The 22,150-nt window shown below is 31.7% G+C and overlaps 2 protein-coding genes across 4 annotated transcripts in view; one reads left to right on the top strand and one right to left on the bottom strand.

The window, feature by feature from the left end:
- Positions 1-1,784: 1,784 nt before the first annotated feature.
- LOC144854906 (geranylgeranyl transferase type-1 subunit beta-like) lies at positions 1,785-8,022 on the bottom strand. Its single transcript, XM_078712921.1, has 9 exons — positions 7,739-8,022; positions 7,266-7,396; positions 6,806-6,873; positions 6,149-6,306; positions 5,368-5,500; positions 4,844-4,889; positions 4,100-4,284; positions 3,739-3,847; positions 1,785-3,441 (listed from the first exon to the last, which is right to left on the bottom strand). The coding sequence occupies exons 1-9, from the start codon at positions 7,825-7,827 to the stop codon at positions 3,290-3,292; spliced, it is 1,071 nt and encodes a 356-aa protein (XP_078569047.1). The 5' UTR covers positions 7,828-8,022; the 3' UTR covers positions 1,785-3,289.
- A 1,961-nt stretch (positions 8,023-9,983) lies between these two features.
- Positions 9,984-22,150, top strand: part of LOC144854432 (SHC-transforming protein 1-like) — a 26,552-nt gene continuing 14,385 nt past the window's right edge. For all 3 annotated transcript variants that reach the window (XM_078712390.1, XM_078712389.1, XM_078712388.1), the window contains exons 1-3: positions 9,984-10,355; positions 19,455-19,638; positions 21,887-21,957. In XM_078712390.1, the coding sequence (XP_078568516.1) occupies positions 19,483-19,638; positions 21,887-21,957 (227 nt within the window). In that variant the 5' untranslated portion in view covers positions 9,984-10,355; positions 19,455-19,482. The remainder of the gene's footprint in view (positions 10,356-19,454; positions 19,639-21,886; positions 21,958-22,150) is intronic.

Below are 22,150 nucleotides of genomic sequence, written 5' to 3'. Positions count from 1 at the left end.
CTTATAGATAATGTAGGCTATATTCAATCATTCTTTCATATATAATATTTATTCATTCACTAATCGACCCCTTTTGAAAATATAAAGATAATCTTTAAATGAATATGCAATCTTTCCTAATAAAATATTGTTTTGTCTCTGTGCTTTTTCTTTTCAATTTCTTATCGCCAAAAAACTGCAAATTGTAACAGGGAGGGATATGATTTTATTCGCAAATTAACGACTTACCCGATAGGAGCGAATTCGTATTATGTAAAAATATACCTTCTAGTAGTAACACTTAATTGCCCCAAAATGACAAAAATCGAAAATCCATTTCAGGTCCTTTTTAAGTTATAATTGTATAGAAGTTAGGAATACCAAAACAAGTATTTGAAAGCTTACCATGTGAAACGTTTAATCTGGTAGCTGAAAACACCAATAACAAACTACATCAGTGATAGACTAGATCAGGAAGTATGTATGTAATAATACTAAAGTAACACCAACTACTGTGTGGGACAAGCATGAACAAGCAACAATAAAGTTAAATTATAAAAATGGAGTTCTTTTTAGCTTTAGGACGGTTGAATAAATTATAAAAAACACCAGAATTGAAGGTATTTTAGCCGGAGGTATTTTAAAGAATGTATACGTGCCATACCATTTTAGGTATACTAAATGTATCAATCATTCTAAAGAAAATTATTATAACCAAATATCAGAATCCAGACATTAAATTTTATAGATTTTTTCAGACAATCCTTCTTTAGAAAGTACCATGAATAAGGGAGAGAGGGACTCTAGCTACCTCCCTCCCGTCTTTACAACTTTTCACATCTCCACAGTTGACAGCCTGTATATGCCTTGCAATGACTCGAATCATTGCTGAAAGTCAATTCAGTTTCTTTGACCCAAAATGTGTATTTGAAGGCAATAGTCTTTAGGAGAAACCAAATAAAAACTTGTCAGTAAGTTACGTTTATTAACCATCGAAATGAATATCATATTACTTGCCTAATACATCATTTCCATACGGTTTTTTAAACAAAGTTTTATACCGTTTTAAATATTTTGAAATTGTTTTAACAATGTTTTATACAGGTATGTTGTTTTTTTAAAATACTGTTTTATTCATAAATTTTACTTGTTTTATGCGATTTTGATTAAATAAATGAATAAATGAACTAATCAGTAATTATTATAAGCATTGCTTTTTTGATATAGCAGAGAAAGCACTAAGTAGGCATATTGAATGAAAGACCAATGTTGATATAAGAGTTAGGACTGTTGTTGTTGTTTTATTCAGACAAGCTAGACTTGGAATGGAGTTTGTATTGTTCGAAAGCCATCATGATTGTAAAAGAGCCACAATTCAAATTCAAACGTTTCTAAAGCCTGTTTTCCTGTCGACGTTATTCGACGCTATCGTCGTTGATCATTAACAGTTCAACGACGATCGTTTGAAAACGATCAAGTTGAAATGATAAAGGTAGCGAGTACCTTTTCCTTTAAATCGTTAACATTTCAATGTTTACGTAGAAGATCACCGATTATTGTTAACGATAGCGTCGACTGACGTCGACAGGAAAACAGCCTTTAAGAATCGAATTGTGCTATACAATGATTATATCTTCCTTTACAAATATTCAAATTTTTCTTGTTGCAAAGAATTTACCCAGAAGTGAAATAAATTTGTACAAATCTTTGTAAAAAACTATTACATTTAGTTAGGCCTACAATTAAAAATTGTCTAGTAATGATAAATAGGATTTTTGGTTTAATTTAAAATCATAAAGAACATTTTTTATTTTAGAAAATGGTAAAAAAAATGCTGAAATTTCAAATAATGTAAATTTATTTACAATTACAGTTACCAAATTACTATTAATACTACGATAACATTAATTGAATAATTATACAATTTTAAAAATATTGTATACTGTAATTAATGTTATCTCAGGTGGAATCGGTTAAACTTTTCACAGATAAATATGTATATCATTGGCTGTAGAAGCACACTGGTTGCTCCTTTGTATTGTGGCTTTGTTAATTAAGCAAAATCTACTAGCAATAAACTCAATTGCAATATGGCAATCATGATTCTGTTTATTAAAACCAAATATGTGCACACATACAAGGGAAATGACTACACAAGTTCCTCTACTACTTTTTATTCAAAATGTTACTACAGAACTTTTAGAATAAAAGACATTTTTTATCTAGGTTGATTTAGTTGGTTTCCCTAATATTAAATATTTGTTTAAAGCTACTGAAATTACAAAATTGTAAATTATTATGTAATAGGAATGGTATATTGATGTAACCCTTATACTGTATATCCTCTTTGTACAGGTACTGTTATCACAGAATCCAGTAAGATCAGAGTTTTATTATAAATTGTCCAGTAAGTTTGTTTGAAAGGGCAAGAGTGACAGAAAGTTATATAATCTTACATATTTCATTATTTAATATAGGCATAATTATTAAATTGAAAAAATAAAATAACAATTTTAAGATAACAAAAGCTATCATAGTACTATTATTATGTTTAAAAAGTAATATATATGTCTATTTATGCTTGCTTTTTAGTTCTATTCTACTGCCATTTCTACTGAACTAAAATTGCAATATTTTAAAATTCTATTGAAAAAAGAATTCAAAGATTTTAAACTTTTATTTTACAAATACTTATTTATCCAAGATACTTATGATTTTGGTTCATTTAATATTTTTTAATTATTTAATTAAAATTAATAAAATTAATTAATTTTTAATTAATGTAGTTGTGTCAATACATAAAAATATAGTAAAAATGACACTTATTCAAATGATGTGTATACATATATTAAAGATGGGCACATCTGCATAAAGTCACCTCCAACCAAACTCATTTTTCCTACCATTATACGATGCTATGTTAAAGACTTATTGTTTGTCTTGGCAACTCTCTATCAACTTATTCAATAAATAATTTTATTGGATTTTTGTTACACCTGATAATGTAAATTATTGAACACCGAGAACAATTTGCATAATGAAGTTACACACAAGGTTTGCTTTTATAGTAACTGTTGCCGCAGATGAAAGTCGGGATTACAGTACAAATAGGTACTCACTGCCAATAATATCAACTGGGTTGAACTGCGTTAGGGTTGTTTACAATGCTTGGCAGTAAACAAGTTAACAACCATATTGACATGACAGACACTTCTCATAAGGTTCTGTATTTATTCTGATTAGCAGTGCTCCGGAGAGCTTAATCTGACTCAAGCAATTGACTTATCAATTCTTACTTAACCTACGAGTTTCAAACTTCATTTTCTCGTAGCCACGTTGTTTGCAGACTGTGCAGATGGTCGACTGCTCGCTGTGAGATATTGAGGGCAGCATGCACAGGTCGTACACCTGACTCTGACATTAATGATAAACCGCACACTCCAAAGTAAGCATGTAACGCATCTGTAACGTTGAATGCAATATTATTAATGTTGATTTGGATTTTGCTTTATTCAACTATTACTTCACAGTTATCTCATATTATTTGTTTTTATTTTTAAATGTGTAAAAAACTTCAATGTATATTACAGTATTTTGCCATTGATTTGTATTAACAAATACATGACTATTTTTATACTTTTAATAAACAAATTAATTTGAATAGGTTAAATTAAATCGTGATGAAAATTAAGATGCATACATTTGTAGTAAATATGTGACTGTGTTTGAGGAAAAATGTGGATTTCATAAGTGTCTTACCTGGATGGTATTCCGGCCATTTTGAGAAACCTCCCATTGATTCATCCTGCGTTGATAGTATGTATGTCCTGTTGCAGTTAGCATCAATTAAATGAAACATATCCAGAAGCTGTAACACAAGACATTTACCACTAAGAATATAATTATTTTATAAACCTGATCGATTGGTTTCCATATTGTTTTCATTATCAATTGGAATGACTAGAGGTGTAACCTGCACAAGATATTAGGAACTTTTTTTATCATGTTCATGTGAGTGGCAGTCGATGTTAGTGTAATGTTGTTAGTGGACTTGTGCATGAGCAAATTAAAAAGTATTTTTTGCATTGACTGAACATTTCAACATTCCATTTTACTTTACCTTGAGTGTGGCTCCTACCCAGAATGAATAACAAGTATCTACTGGTTTGTTTGGCCTTCCTTGGAAACCAGATTGTTGTCGTTGGATACACCATCGTTTTAATTTCTCTAGTTGTTTGTTTGTTAATGTACTCTCCAGTTTACCCATGAGTACTAACGATGCTATTGCACAAAATGTCGTTCCACCTGCAAACATAAATTAAATAATAAATTATTATTATATTATGGCAGAATGATGGATGAAACTAGGACTGTTTTAAAGCAGCTTTTGGTCCTATCATTAACCAAAGGCTTCTCTCGACCAGTGCCCACCTTGACCAGAGGAGAGACATAAGCTAATACGTCTGATGCAGATACTAGATGCAGGGGCTGCCAGAAGAGTCAGCAGTGCTGATTTTAAATTCCTAATGGGACCTCAGCAACATATACATCACCGGATATTCCCAGATGGTCTCCCATCCAAGCCCTAACTGGGCTCAACGTTGCTTAACTTTGGTGATCTGACGAGAAAAGGTGTGTCAACGTCGTAAGGCCGTATATAAATTTAATACACATAATATAATAAGCTGGGCAAATCCAGGAATTCTAACAAGAATACCTGTATGTAGACGGGGATTTTTAAAGCATAAGTTTTTTTGGTTGCATATATTTAATTTGAACATATAAAACATATATTTCCAAAGTACTGGTTTGAGATAATAAAAGGTAAAAATATTAGTTAAAAATGATATTAATAAACCCTTACCATGTCCTTCATCTCCTGGGCCTTGGCCAATTGAAAATTCATATGTCTAAAAATAAATAAATAAAAAAAGAATAGATCTTTACAATAAAGGTTATTAAAGAAAATAACCAAATGCTAAACTACTTAGTAGTATTAAATGTATTTGTAACATGGGTATTTAACTATTTTTCTTGACCCTTAAGCTCTGTCTACACTATCAAACTTGACATGACAATAAAATGTGATGTGCCCATATATGGACATGATGATGTCATATCACTACCATATTTGGGCACATCACATTTTTTTGTCAACTATTTCGATAGTGTAGACAGAGCATTAAACAGTTTTTATTCAAATAAAAGTTGCTAAATAAATGATTTAATGTTTTCTTCGTTAATACATTTTGGTCTTTTTGGTTAGAAGGGAATCATTTGATGAAATTGTGTGTATTTTTATTGCGTCATTAAAACATACTTTAAAAATAAAGAAATACTTTTGTAGGAATCTGAAGTAAAATATTGATGCTTTGCAAATATACATACCAAACTTTTTTTGATATAATCTGTTGCTTTCTTTTGGTCCATTCCACTCCAATCATTTAAAATATAACTAATACAGCTGGCACAATAAATAAACCTCATGTCACTCTCACTACCTTGATACGTTGCAGTGTAACTAAACAACAAAAGAATAGTCCAAAAGAAAAACATTGTGAGAAGTATAGTATATTTAGTAGTATATTTATAGAAATATTGAAACTAACTCAAGGCTAGGCAATCTAGCTAAAAACAGCCTAATTGAAACATATTGCAAACAAAGATTTTTAAATGGTCATATATGATGAAATCAAAATCTGAGCATCACACATCTCTGTCAATATCTCAATGATATGAAAATTAGCTTAAATATGCAAATTAGTGTGAAATTACATGTACTGTACCATATCTAAAAAAACCACTATGCCAGAGAGTTGATTTTTTAGTATATTCCTCTGGAGCCCAGGTACGAAATTTGGTGAAAGCTACGGTAGGAGGTGGGATTATACTCTAGAATGGGATTATACTTGGATATACAGTATACTGTAATAAAGAATATTTTTTAAACCTTTACCATACTTTATTAATAATAATAGTTGGTTGGTAAGAAAGTTATAATTTATAACTTGTCTGTCAAAAAACCATCAATCACATTTACTTATAGAAAGACATTATGTAGATAAGTAAAGAATGTCTCAATTCCTTCACTCCAGAATGCTGCCTGAGAGATTCATTCAGCCTCTTTGTGTCAGACCAATGATGTCTAGAGTTTGCCATAGGAGCTTACCATCCATTAGTTTTCTGCAAAGCACGTAACCCTGTAATGATTGCACCTTTGTTTATTCTGGATAGATCATCACCAAGAACAATTAAGGAACTAAGAGCAGTGTATGTCATTGCAATGTGTCCATAGTCAAATGAAACCCCTGGTCTTGGCTCAGAACCCTACAGAAAAATGGATGATTATTTCACACTTTGCCTACAGATAAATAGGTTTGTGTTTTATGAAAAGTAATATAAAGCTCTGTCTACACTATCAAACTTTATATGACAACAAAATGTGATGTGCCCATATATGGACATGATGATGTCATCATCATCAGCCGTTATCAATCCACTGCTGGATGCAGTCTCCAATACTGTGTGTCTTTTGTCTTGCTGTACCAGTTGGTACTGCTCCAATATTGTTGGAGTTCATTTCTCTTAAACACTTTCTTTGTCAGCCTCTGCTTCGATGATGTCATAGCACTACCACATTTGTGCATATCACTTCCATATTTGGGCACATCACACTTTTTGTAGTTTAGTTTAGTAGTATAGACAGAGCTATTATTTGTTTAAATGTTTAATCAATCAATAATGTAATTGTAATATTTAATTTCTTTATTAAACAGCATACAATTAATGAAATGAAATTGTTCTAAATATTTTTATGACTTTGTACCTGAGATGAGTTGTATGGAATTCCTAGTGTTGACGATCCTCTAAAACCACAGCGCTTACCAGATTCTTCTGTGAAGGAAATAAAACACAAACAAATTATTATTCGTATAATGTCTTATGTTTTTATATCACTTTTACTATTCCTTATTCTCTGACATATTGCTTCGCACCCAGAATAATAATACAGTGGGGTACCTTTGTGACAGGTTTTTTTTATTCTTGAAAATGAAATTTATTTTGAACTAAAATTCAGCATATTCGGCCATAGCAAACTAGTTTGACAAAAATGTAAATATGGTAGTGATATGCCAAAATATGGTAGTGATATGACATCATCATGTCCATATATGGGCACATCACAAGTTTCATATTGTAGACAGGGCTTTAGATGAAGATCCACCTTTTTTTCTGTATTCAGTGACAAAATATTAATAACTATTACTAATATTATCATTAGTTACCTAAATCATCTGGGTCAGGTAGTACTTGCATTGAATATATCCAATCTATATATTCATCCGTTTCTTTTATTGTTTCTTCTAAAGCACAAAGCATATCAAGGCCAGAAATAGCAAAAAATGCGATAGTCATCCTGCAAAAAAAAAACGTTTGTGTTTCTAAAAACATACACCTTCTTTCTACCACTAAAATGTTCGTTTTATTAAATAAAATAAAAAGGTCTTACAGTAAAAGGCCTTTGAATAAATACAAGGCCTATTCATTACCTATCCTGCTTTATCAATATTCTAGGAGCATAGGCCTACATAATAATATACTATAGCTAAGCCTAGGCCTATCCCTTTCTTTCTAGGCCTACTACTAATAGGCAATACGGCCGGGTACGCGTCGCTCAGCTAGCCTTTATTCGTTTGACTGCCTACTAGGCTAGAAGCGAGGCCTAGGTTTGTGGAAGAACATTTGTTTTTACGCATACCTGCTCGTGTCTAAAGAGGAATATCCCGATGGCAGAACTTGAGTACATCTTTTAAAGAATTTTATATGTTTTTGAATGAGGAATTCCATTGAAAATGACTTGATTTTCCCTAAAAAACATTAACCGACGGCGGATGATGTGCAAGAGTAAATAGAAATATACCAAATTGGTAGATCGAGCAGGGCTGCATTAATATTCAACCACAATACGTCTGTATGAGAGTCTACTCAGACTAGGAAGCGGAGGCAATTCTCGGAGGCGGTATTGGGAGTAGACCACTTGTCTCTATTCAATTTATTTTTATTTATTTATTATTATTACTTGTATAGCGCACATTTATACAACATTTAATTATAATCAGCGGCGCTTCACATCAATTAGTATCGTAACATTGTTTGAAATATAGTGCTTTTAAATGTTTTTTAAACTGATTATAGTCGTCTAAGTGTTTAATGTGACTTGGTAATCTGTTCCAAATTTTGGGTCCTGCTACGGCGAACGAACGGTCAGCAAATGTCTTTCGTTTAGTTCGTGGGATTGTCAGGTTATAATTGCTGGTGCTTGAACGAGTACTGCGAGAAACATTCCGCACAGTAAGAATATCTCTCAGGTAACTTGGAGCGGTTGTAGTTGCCACGCGCCGTTGATACAATAGCGCGCGGATCACCAAATAAAAAATAAATAAAACAAAATTAAATAGAAAATACTTTTGTTTCTTTTCAAAGTAGCGGCCGGAAATTGCATTGACATATGAAATGAAATAAGTCTCCAGGCAGTATCTAGTATCCTACGATAATTATGGTAATGTTAACATTTTAACTATCCAGATGCGACTTAAAAGTTTTGGGTAGGTGTTCCTCTACTTTAAAAAATCGGTTTCAGAGATCAAATACATGTGTAAAAAAAGCCAAAAAAAGAGAGAAAAGAATGTTATCATATGGTGTGCTCTCCCTCCCTCAGCACTAAAGGCCCTGCCACACCCTTGGGGTCGTTTCCACCACATCATCGTAAGATGCATTGTTGGTGCTGTCTCTCATGATGTGTGGTGGAAAGGGGGACGTATAATTCTGAGAACCCAAACACAGTAGCTAGCATAGCTTTAACTCTATTCCACCAGCGTGGAGTTCAAACCCACGACAATTATGTTATTAACACGATACTCAGTCGACTGAGCTAACCGGTCATCTTGTAAAGTAGGTTAATACAAGCTTTATTCCCTCAAGATGACGGTAATGAATATGCATTTATGACGTAACCATGAATTATGAAATATGAAGCACGTATAAATAGACTTATTGTCAGCTGTTCAGTCATGTACTTTGTGGAACGGGTAATGCTCTCACCTCTCGCTTGGGTTCAATCTCTCGGGATTTGTTTTATTTTAACCATGGAAAATAGAAAGAAGAGACTAATATTTAGAGGGTTAACTATCTAATTTACAGTAATCGCTATCTATATTATAGAAAATGCCTAATGCCACCGTAGGCACTTTGCCACCCTCGGCCAGCTGTTGCCTGCCGCCTTCTGTCAGATAAAAAAAAATAGCCTAAAAATTCAGCCAATTTAACTTCAAAAGTTCAAAAACATAAAAATGCACAAATTAGCCTCAAATCGTAGAAAAACATATTAAAAAAATTGTTTTACAAAAGTAGAAGTAGATTCGCAGGCATCGGAGATAAACGATTGGTAATGAGAAAATAAGTGAGGATAGAAATAAAGAAATTGGTGTAAAATATTGATCAAGAATAAATAATATACAGCTATTACTACTAGATATGTTAATATACAGTATGAACTTATAATACATACAGGGGTTATGCCAAAACCATGTATGTTCTGTATAATAATTTAACATTTTAGAAATTAACCTTTTGGTAGTAGTCTGAATCATTTTGATCTTTGATCTCCATGACTCCAAATAAATGTGAACAATAAAAAGAAATTGGTCGTGGTGATCCTTTGAAAAAATATAATACCGCCCTCTATAGCCACATGGCACAATCTGTAGTGTAGATAGAACACATATTAATATGGAAATGATTACTTTTTCAATCATCACTATTTTAAAATAAATTGACTCATATATGTTATTTACTAATGACATGTTTCAGAATAAGTTTTATGTCATTATTAGACAATATCAAGTTTTTTCTGAGTATAAACACTCCCTCATGTATTCCTGCTCTGAAACTTCTTTTCATTGTTTACAAAATGCAAACATGATTGTAAATAATTACCACCACACACGGCACACACAGGCAGGAGAAAGACGGCGATTAAAAATAGGTATTTTCCTACACTTCCGCCTTTAAAAACGGCACACAGAAGTCGTTTGAAAGTGTACTTTTCCTTTAAAAACAAAGTAACACTTCTGTACGATCTTAGATCTTGCTAGTATCCACTAATCACGTATATAGTGGCTTACAGAGTTTAGATTTTATTTTCCAAACTAAGGCCCTAGGCTAGGCCTGTTGTTGTTCAGGTCCAGCAGTACCAACAAGCCAAAAGAAGGTGGAAACTGCTTTCAGATCTCACATACAGTAGGCCTACGTACGACCGTACGAGCAGTAGAAGAGGCTTATCATTGACTACGTCAAGAAAATACTCTACTACTACGGTAAGTAACACTTATAATAGTATTAATATAGGCTAGTATAAAAATTTACATTGTGTTATTTATTGTAAACTTATTTATTTTTCCCTTCTTTACTTTACTATGCTACTTACTAGGAACTTGCATATATTTTTCAATTTATCTTTCAGTATTTGAATAGTGCTGAGTTTGAAAGAGTATATTATAATCCTAAAGCATTTTAAACTTTAAAGCAACAAATTTGATTGAGTATTTCAAAAGTTAAGAATAAAATAAGGTGTAAAATGACACCTTCACTAGTATTGTTGCTACAGTATTGGCCTTGTACTGTAATTAATATTTATTTATTTATTTGTTCTTTCTTTAAACTGAAATGCACTTTCAATACAAATGTACTGATTTCCTAAAAATCAAATATTAAAAAAAAAAACAAAGAAAGAAAGAAAAGGAATATAAAACTATTTACAATTGTAAGGTTAATACATTATACATGTTTCCTAGAGTGAAGATTTAAAAGTTGCAATGCAAGAGACATGTTATTATGAAGTTCTGATTTTATGTTATTTGGTAGAGAATTCCATAGTTTTGTTGATCTATAGACAAAAGTTCTTTTACCTTGAGAGTTATTCCATAACAGAATAGATAAGTCATTATTACTTTGGGAGCGAGTGCATTTATTATGGTTATCTACAGTAAATTGAAATAATATTGTTAAATATGTTGGAGCGATTCCTTTTAAACATTTAAATAGCATTATAAGAATATGTAAAATCAAACTTTACTAACACAGTGGATAGTAATTGTATGCAGCACATAGTATTCTAAGTTCTATTAATATAATTGACCTATAATACCCTTAGATTTAAAGAATAGGAAGTAGGAGTTGTATTTTGTTTTATAATTGTAATACTTACCTGTTGAACCATTGATTTTGACCTTAAAGTAACTTGAGATATTCTTAGATGAGGTGCAGAGCTTTATTAATATTACTTTAAACATGTAAACATCTCACTTGTATTCAATCTTCAACAATAATTACTGTATCATGCCACTCATTGTTAAAATAATTTTGGAACTGTGATTATTAAAGAAATGAAATAATATTCTTTAATTAACTACAGTAGTACATTTTGTTGATAATCAATTTAACTTTTTCAAATATAAGTAATTATTATAATACTGTAATTTGTAATAAATTGTGTGTACTGTAAATAATTTAACAAAGTCTTTAAAATATTTTAAATTCGTCTCACATTTTGGACCCCTTTTTTCAAACTTTTACAGGTTATTCAGGTCTAAATGTCTATTTTTTTGCATCATAGTGGTCTATTTTTTTGCAGTATTTGATTTTTGGAAAATTGTAAAAAGAAATATATAATTGACACTAAAATAAAATTATTAATAAACAAATGATCAGTATCAATAGACTTTTATAAAAAAAAAGAGCATAAAGGTACAAGATACATACAGTATGTACACAGAATATTTTAGCTAATTTAATAATATTGAAATTAATTCAACTATTTTAAAAGTTTAGTAAAATAATCTGTTCATGATATTAAGTATAGTAGGCCTACCTAATTGACATTAAAATCAATGATCAATATCAGTAGAAGTTTAAAAGAAGAGCATAAAAGATACTTACAGTATGTACACAAAATATATCAGCTAATTTGTTAAAATTGCAATTAATTAATTAACTTTTTTTTTTTAAAGTTTAGTAAACAATCTTATTTTCATGATATTAAGTGCAGTACAGGAAAACCTTCTCATTTTATAAGGCTCTAGTATTACAAGAAGGAAAAACATTCATTCTAAGAAAATTTGAATACAGATTCTCATTAAAATCTAGGATCATATTTTTTGTTCCTGTTTAATATTATATTGGCACATTGCTATTATAAGCATTTTCCACCATGCTTAATTATTGATTATTAATATATTAATAAATATGATTTGTATTGAACTCACTACAGTATGTTACTGTATCTTCCATCCGCTACAGTATGCCTAATTATTGATTATTAATATATTAATAAATATGATTTATATTGAACTCACTACAGTATGTTACTGTATCTTCCATCCGCTACAGTATGCCTAATTATTGATTATTAATATATTAATAAATATGATTTGTATTGAACTCACTACAGTATGTTACTGTATCTTCCATCCGCTACAGTATGCCTAATTATTGATTATTAATATATTAATAAATATGATTTATATTGAACTCACTACAGTATGTTACTGTATCTTCCATCCGCTACAGTATGCCTAATTATTGATTATTAATATATTAATAAATATGATTTGTATTGAACTCACTACAGTATGTTACTGTATCTTCCATCCGCTACAGTATGCCTAATTATTGATTACCGTATTAATATATTAATAAATATGATTTGTATTGAACACACTACAGTGTATGTTACTGTATCTTCTATCCGCTATGCATAATTTTTATTTCACAAAAATGACTGGTTAATACACTATTAATGCATTATAAAATGACAAATCCTTTTACCTACACAATACAACCATTTCCCTTGGGATTATTAATCTACTAATACACAGCACTTCTGTACTACTATATAAGTACTAACAGTACTACAGTATTTGAACACTAACTACAAACAATACTATAAACAATATTGTTTTTGATTAAAAGGCCCTTGCCCTTTGAAATTAGTACATTTTCATCCAGTCATTTTTATTCTACTGTATAGTACACAGTACAGATTTTGTTTTTAATTCTCATTCATTTCATACAATGTGTTTTATAAAATATTGCTAGCTGTCTAGGTCGAAATTCATACAGTAATGTTGTCGAATCCAAGATCAAATTTTTGCCAATTTACCTTGAATTGAATGGCAAATATCATTAAAATATCATCTCATCCTTATGTGAGGTTTTGCTAATTATTAATTCTATCTATAGATCTATCTGTAAGTTTTTTTATGCCTCCCTACAAAGAACAGAGCACCTAACAATACAAGCATTATTAAGTTTCAATTGTTAATTAAGAGATTTGTGCTATAGGGAGTGAAATTATACAACTAATTTGAAGATCTATTAATATTATTAGTATCATTATTTAGTTTTATCATAGATCTATAAAACAGAAAGGAGGCACAGTATACTGTGCGCATATCTCAACATTTTATAGAATTTTAACAACTCAAGCAGTTATGCAGAAAAGGTCCCCAATAGATAAGACGCCATTAAAAACAAATTTTTTCATAGGGATACAAGCTGCTAATTTTATTTTAAAGGAGCTCAACTCTGTTTCGTTGCTCTAGATGGTTTTATCAAATAAACTGATCTAATGAATGAGGAAGTGAATTTCGAAACGTAAAAGAACCTTTTATGAAAATGTGTTCATATTTCATTTGGCAGATTTTAGTGGGGAAAGTCTACAGGAAAAGGGTGCTGTAGTTTCCACATCTATAGCAATTTGCCAAAAAAAGCACTAGAGTAGTGTACTGTATACAAGGTCTAAAAATACGCATTTATATTAACAAATAGTAGGTTTTGTTACCTCAAAAAAAGGGCACCATTTTTTGGGATCTGCCTATTGTATTCATGGGAATATTCTCCTCCATGGGTGAACTACACCTACTGTACTACTCACAGTTTAATATTTATCCATTATTGACAATAATGTTGAAGGTACAGAATGTGTTGTGAGTGAATGTAAATTGTTAACATAATATAATATTGATAAGTACAGTATCTACAGTAGTACTTGATATCAAATCTTCATTTCTTAAGGAGCCTTCAATTTGACATGACCTGGAAACTAGTTACTTTATTGTGCACATACTGTACAGGGATATTTTTGGACATGCTTCCTTATTTCTTGGCTTTCTCAGTTTTGGCAGCTTCTTTCTATAGGTCCAGATTACTGACACAATATGCATAGATGCGTACTGTAAGTAATTGGTTATCGTAAATCGAAAGCTGTACTATTTTCAAGCGCAACCCTCTCCCTCCACCACCCCCCCCCCCCCCCACAACTGCCCAGTAGGCCTACTTTAACATGCACAAGCACAAGCCTCTGTACTATTTGAAAGCCCGGGTCCCATTCCAAGTTCTAGATATGCCCTGTAGACCTATTTATAGACGCTTTCAAGCAGGCACAAGCCTTAGTACTATTTTCAAGCCCGGGTCTCCCCCACCACAAGTTCTAGATCTGCCCTGTAGGCCTACTTTAATTTACAGACTTATTCTAGCAGACATAACTTGTTGTGCTGACCCTTGTCTGTAGTGCCATGTGACAAGAAAGATGACCCAAGGAAATCATTTTGAAAGTACTGTAAAGTGAATCATAACCTAACTGAATAAAATATTCAATGAATTTAGTATTGCATCAAGTTGTATAGTAAAAAAATAACAAGACGTTAAACTGTATCGCAAGAATTATTGGTATCATTTTCCTACTGTAAAGTAATTAAAGTTTTGTCCACCTGAAAAAATATTTTTAATGTCACTTTGACCAAAAATATCTTGGATTGAAGGAGATATTTTTTTTAAAGGGGAAACAACAAAGTGTCCCATGATATAGGGGTTGTCCCATGAATGAAGGAGATGTCCCATGAATGAAGGAGATGTCCCATGTATGAAGGAGATGTCCCATGATAATGATATAGGGGTTGTCCCATGAATGAAGGAGATGTCCCATAAATAGGGGTGATCCCCGAAAATAGTGATCCCTGAAAAGGGTGTCCAAAAAGAGGAGGGTTCTATCTTTATTTATTTATATTTTATTGTTTGTATTTTATTATTATTTTTCATTATTGATGAAATAAAATTAAAGATTTATGTACAGACATTTACGTAAAGTATTGAAAATTACTTGACAGACAAGATTTGTCTTATGACATAGGTAATATGTCTTGCTACTTTAATTGAAAGTAAAGCTACATTGTGTAGGTGGACTAATTAATACAGATTAGATTTCTTGGTAAATTGAATTATAGATTTTATGGGGGTCATTTAAAGGTTATATGTACCATAAAAAAAGATAATGTATGCATAAAGTATTGCTGCTGTTGTCATCCTCAGAATTGCTTCAAAATCATTCCTATGGTGTAATAAATAGACCATTATGTCAAAGTTGGTATCCTAGCAACCCTCTACCGACAACTACCTGAGAAGTATGACTAACACGACATGAGTTGCCATTACTAAAGGATATTATTGAGTGAGACTAAAAATAATACTGGCATAAATCATAATACAGTATATCCTTTCCTTTTGAACAAATAACATTTGTTTTTTAATTTATTCATTTGTAATATTTTAGAAAAGAATATTTCATTGTGATTATTCATTATTAAACATTTGTGATGTACAACTTCTGTAATCTTTTGGTCATACCATAAAGCAATATAAATAGACTTACTGTAATACAGTACAGTATCTGGTTTTCTAGAAAGTCTTGTATTCTTAATGAATTTTGAACCTTTTGTACCTCAAGAAAAGTCTGGTTTTAGAGGTTTTCCGAGAGTTTATTGAGTTTACTGTAATAGCACTGTAACATGCTTGCTTACAATTCACAGAGTTCTTGGTTTAAATCCTGTCATAGTTCCAGAATTGTTATGATTGCCGGTACATTGCCACTACCCAAGCCTCATGAGTATCTGGCCAGTTTGCTGAAAACCAGTTTGCCGACTCGTTTGCCGAGTCCCAGTTTGCCTAGTCGGCACACAAAAACCAGAATTTCAGACAAAAATAAAACTATGGAAAATTGTACTTTAATTAATGGTTTCTTTTCCCTAAGATACCTGGTGTTTTGTAATGTCTTTTTCATGCGCAAAAACGAAAAAAAACACCACAAGCCTAGCTAAGCCAATAAATAAACTGGGAATCTGCAAACGGGCCTAGATAGAACCGCTTCATGTGAGACTTGGTTTAGAAGCATGGGTTTCCTATCCTGTAATCGGCGAGTCATGCATTTTCTGGATGGATGCTAAGAAAATAAAAAATAAAATATAAATATTAAATTCTGTATTTAACTGTAATTGCAATTGTTTTGTTTTAACTTTATATCTTTTGCTAGTACTGGGCCAACTTTTCACAAGCACAGTCATTTAAAGGGTACACACAGAAGCATCCTGCAGAGACGCGAATTGAAGACAGCATGCAACGTGTCATTCTTACCCAAATGCCTAGATTCTACAAACTTCCAATCTATTGGACTAGAATTTCCTTCTTAGAAAAGATTAAACACACTTGAATTCTGCTAAAAACCTTGGATTATCTTCAGAAAAATCATATTGATGAGGGCTTATAATATTATATTTTAACAAGTGTTACAGGCCTACTGATGAACAATACTATTTATGTCCTACTTAATATAAAAGAAATTTATATTTGTTTGATAGATTAAGCGAAGTGTTGACATTTTTCATCGCTGTCTAAAAAAAAACATATACACTATGATAGGATATGGTAAAATTGTCTTTTCTTTGAAAAAAAATGTTAGATCAGATCCAGATGCATCTATAATTTTATTTTTTGACATACCTTAGAAAGACATAGAAATTCAAAATATGTTATTCTTCTTTCGATAGTAATCATCACTGTCTAAAAAAAACATATACACTATGATAGGATATGGTAAAATTGTCTTTTCTTTGAAAAAAATGTTAGATCAGATCCAGATGCATCTATATTTTTATTTGTTGACATACCTCTGTAAACAAGAAATTCAAAATATGTTATTCTTCTTTTGATAGTAATTGTATTTTCTAGCAAAATCATTGTACTGTAGCAAACCAAATAAATAATCATGGTTTCCAGCTTTTATTATTGCCTGGATCTGCCACAAAGCATTGTATATGTGAAATGCATTGATTCAAAGCATAACACTTCCTTCTTTTCAATAAAAAAAGCTAATTTTACCTCTTTCAATTCAGGCCTACCTGTACTTTTTAAAAGCCCTGTTATTTTGATTGCCCTAAAACTTTTATAATAATTGTGTAAAATAAATTTCATTTTTGTCAGGAAGTAGAACTTTACCATTTCCAAAAAAATCAGGCCATTCAGAAATTTGATAAAAATTGTATTTAATTTTGTATATTGTTAATGTTAGCTCTGTCTACACTCAAACTAGTTTGACAAAACAAGTATGATGTGCATAAATATGGTAGTGATGACCAAATTTAGACATAACATTTTTTTGTCACATAAAGTTTGATAGTGTAGACAGAGCTTAAGTTACTTGTTATGATTGAAACAGTAGAAGCTGACCAAGCATTGTCGATGATGTCTCTTTTGACAGTAATGTTTCTGTTTTTGATGTCTAGACCAAAATCTTGAATCGTTTGCTTCTCAAATCATTCCCTTGTTAGTCATTTAACATTTTTGTCTGCTGGTATGTTGCAATGGAGGAGACTGACACAAATCCGCTCTCTGCAATGTGACATTTTCAAAATGTATTATTTTTAAATATTTTGATTTGTACTTCTTGAATTGTACTGGTACAAATTTCACAAATTTTTTTCAGCAGACGACAAATATTGTTCTAATCAATAATTTTACAGAAGTTAATTTAATTTTTGCTTTTATTAATTAGCACAGCATGTTTCAAAATCAATCCCTTATTAGCCATTTAATTAAGATTGTTTTTACGCATGTGGTACATCAATTTGTTTATACATTTTCCGATGTACATTGTCATGTACTTATAAAAATGGCTAAAATAAATCCGGTCTCTGGTTTGTGGTTCATGAGAAAATTAAGTTTTGTTCGCCATGTTTGATTTTTCCCATGATGCATCTGGTTAGTTGATACATAGGGCGGATCCATAATGAAATTATGAATTTGTGACAGACTATTAATATGATGTTAGATGTTAGGTCTCACTCATTAAACAAATCTTGGATCCGCCCAGTGTAACTACAGTATCTTCTTTTTTTACTTTTGCTTTACATCATATTCTTGGAAAATTTACAACCATATACTAGAATCATCATGTTTTTCGTTGTTGTGTGCAACTTGACAAAATTTATCAATATGTGAATTATCCAACAATTGAATTGAAATGTACTTTTTTAACTTTACATGATCAAAATTTCTGATAGAGTGCCCTCTACTTACGTGAACCACATCATGTATCATGTAATCGCACATTTTAATCTAGGCTTGGCACCTGTTCGTCAATGAACGGGATAGTGTTTAAGTGGTGTGATTGGACGTCGTCCAAGTCCACTTTAAATCATTGTCTGATGATTGGTTAATGTAGCTATAGTAGGTTTTCATTCTATTTTGTATAAGTGCTTGAGTGCAAAACGGGAAACGGCAGATTATGAAGATTTTAATATTATTTCATACTTACAGTATTTAACTTTATTGCAGTAGTGGAATATTTAGTACTGTAGGTTTTTTATTTTTGCTGTAGAATGAATAAAATACAAACATATTACAATACACATATGTATCACCACACAAATTTCTTTAACATTCTGAACATCAAAAAAGGAGTAAAAGCCTTTCCTCTTCGTTATCTGTCTATGGTTAATAATTTTGTTGTATGATTATTCATTCCTCAAGCTTTGTTTTTCATTATAATTTAGCATAGGAAGGAAGTCCCCAGTTTTATTTATAAGATGCATGGTTTATCAAGAACAGTTTAACTCGCTCGCCGGGTGACTGACAGAACAACTGACATTGTTGCAACTTTGCATATTTTTTTTTATAGCTCTTCGTGACTTGATTGCAAAAATAACTACTGTAATTATAACAAAAGCTCAGGAGTTGCTAATAGTTTGTGGTGACATTTATAATTGGGATAATGATCATCTACAGCTTGTTGAGAGCAATTAAATGGAATAATAAACAAATGATTTCATGTGCCATGACAAATCAGTTTTAGGAAAAAGTAGATAATTTCAACAGTGACATAAAACTTTGAGTGCGGTTTTTTCGGAGCTTTATTCTGGTTATTCTCATTATTGACGTTTCAGTTTGATGCAGGAAGTTTGTTACTCAGTACTTCAACCTAGTACTATGAAATATAGGATTTGTTATTATAAAACTATAGTTGTTTAATAAGAAGTTTACATAAGAAGGCTAACCAATATGACCTGTGAACCTTTACTCTGTTCTAGGGTATTCCAGAGGAGGTCACGACTTAAAATGGCGGTGTTTAAAAAGAATAAAGGTCCAGGGATGATCGGCCGCAAGAACGATGACCTTTGGACTAAGACAGGCACATTCATCAACAAGCCAAACAGAGGTTGGATTCACCCTGACGACAGAATCAAAGTGGGAGGAATCTGCTATGGTGTTCGGGTAAGACTTGAGCTCTGTCTAAACTATTAAATTTTATGTGCCAAAAAATATGCTGTGACCATATATGGACATGATGATGTCATATCACTACCATATTTGGGCGTATCACTATCATAATTAGGCAAATCACACTTTTTTTGTCAAACTAGTTTGATAGTGTAGACAGATCTTTACTCTTCTTTATTTTAAACCAAAAAGTTTTTAGCTAGTTTATCTTTTTTTAATTACTCATTCCTCAATACAGATACAGTAGATTCAAAGCAAAGACAATTATGATTTGTGAGATGATAATAAAACCATCTACTGAAATTATTTATTATTTTTAATAATTAATTATAGAAATCGGGGAACAGTTTATTTCTGTACAACAGGTGGCTCCTAACAACTTTTCTAAATGATCATACTTATTGTGGCCTATAGTAAATGCACTATTTTCCATGGGATAAAAAAAATGGTTTATAAGCACAACTTGGCACACACTATACACTAAGTGAATTAAAAGCAGGAAACGCACTTACAATTTATATAGTCATGAATACACTTTACACATTTCCCGTACTTGCATGTTCTACTATTCATCACACATTATCTAAACAACTGATGATATCATATGTACTTAGAGAGAGTGTGAAGGAATTATTTCTGACTAACACCAATCATTTCTGACTACCACCAAACATTTCTGACTACCACCAAACATTTCTGACTACCACCAATCACTTCTGACTACCACCAATCATTTCTGACTACCACCAATCATTTCTGACTACCACCAATCATTTCTGACTACCACCAATCATTTCTGACTACCACCAATCATTTCTGACTACCACCAATCATTTCTGACTACCACCAATCATTTATGATTAACACCAATCATTTCTGACTACCACCAATCATTTCTGGCTACCACCAATCATTTCTGGCTACCACCAATCATTTCTGACTACCACCAATCATTTCTGATTAACACCAATCATTTCTGATTACCACCTATTATTTCTGACTACCACCAATCATTTCTGACTACCACCAAACATTTCTGACTAACACCAAACATTTCTGACTACCACCAATCATTTCTGATTACCACCAATCATTTCTGATTACCACCAATCATTTCTGACTACCACCAATCATTTCTGACTACCACCAATCATTTCTAACTAACACCAATCATTTCTAACTAACACCAATCATTTCTGACTACCACCAATCATTTCTGATTGTCACCAAGATATACACTGTACAGTACAGTATTAGAAAATTAGATCTGTTTAAAGATTAAAAAAAAACCAGAATTTAAGATGGCTTAATTCAAATTGACTGTATGGATCATCTAGGGAGTTTACGAGGCATGTTGCGCTATCGTTCAGCGAGGACGATGTCAATGTTTAGTGTTACTGTCACCAGTATTGCCATCTTTGCAAATACATTATAATAACATAATATTTCATAATACCATTGTCATCATTGTGAAACAGCATTATAGTGATAATTCTGTGTCAAATCAACCAGATTTAGAAAAAGATCATATTTGTGGAGTTTTGTCCAAATCCGAGACGGTTGCACGGGGAACTCTGGTTGATTTGACACAGAATGACTCTATAAAATCTAGTGATACAGTAATTTCTGTGATACAGGGACAAAATAATTAATTCTATAATTAAAGAATGAATTATAATTGGAATTTAATCTGATAGATAGATGAAGATGTTTTGGCCAACCTTTAAGTTCTATAATAGTACATAATACTCAATCATTAAATTTAAAAATACATTATGAGAAAATGGAGAATCGAACACATGACCTCCAAATATTAGCATTCATTACCTCTAGACCACCAAACTTGCACATGACTAGGGTTACAGTAGGCTCAAGCCCAAGTAAGCAACCGGTACAGTATTGCACACCACCAAGTTTAGTGGCCTTTTACATTTTTTTTATTTGGTCGTAGTAGCCTAAATGAGAAAAAATTTTCATGTCAGGTGCGCCTAATGTTGTGAAACCTCTAAGCGATAACATTATTACCCTGGTCAATTTTTGCATCAAACACGTATGGAAACATACTCTCATAATGCAGCTAGTAAATAATGTCTTGATCTAATTGGGTACCCATTTATACACCTGGGTGAAGAGATGGGGAAGTGCAGTCTCACAACTGCCAAATAAGTATAAGTAAAAGAACTACAAATGTAGAATTAATAGTATGTATAATCTGTATGTATTTTATATAATTTCTTAATAGTATGTTGGTTGTCTAGAGGTGAAGCAGTCAATGAGAACGTTGCCATTTGATATGAGGGGTCAAGTAACAAAGTAAGTAAACAAACGTTTTTTCACAAGCTTTAAAGATTACAGTAATTAACATGAATTCTATAAATCAGTTACTGATGCTAAAGGATATAATTTAGAACCAACAATATAACCTTTGTTGTTAACCTAACGCTCTGTCTACACTACAGTAGCAAACTAGTTTGACAAAAAAGTGTGATGTGCCCAAATATGGTAG

The sequence above is a fragment of the Antedon bifida genome, chromosome 10 (genome assembly GCF_963402885.1).
Source record: "Antedon bifida chromosome 10, ecAntBifi1.1, whole genome shotgun sequence".
Taxonomy (NCBI): domain Eukaryota; kingdom Metazoa; phylum Echinodermata; class Crinoidea; order Comatulida; family Antedonidae; genus Antedon; species Antedon bifida.
The sequence above is the reverse complement of the archived record's forward strand: the minus strand, read 5'-3'. Positions and strand labels throughout refer to the sequence as shown.

Bases quoted from the DNA above. Each gene is read 5' to 3' on its own strand.
- LOC144854906 (XM_078712921.1), bottom strand. From the start codon at position 7,827: ATGGAATTCCTCATTCAAAAACATATAAAATTCTTTAAAAGATGTACT. The intron at 3,848-4,099 runs GTAAAGTAAAAT...CTTGTGTTACAG, and splicing joins GGGTAGGAGCCACACTCAAG to CTTCTGGATATGTTTCATTT. The intron at 3,442-3,738 runs GTAAGACACTTA...TCAACGTTACAG, and splicing joins ATGGCCGGAATACCATCCAG to ATGCGTTACATGCTTACTTT.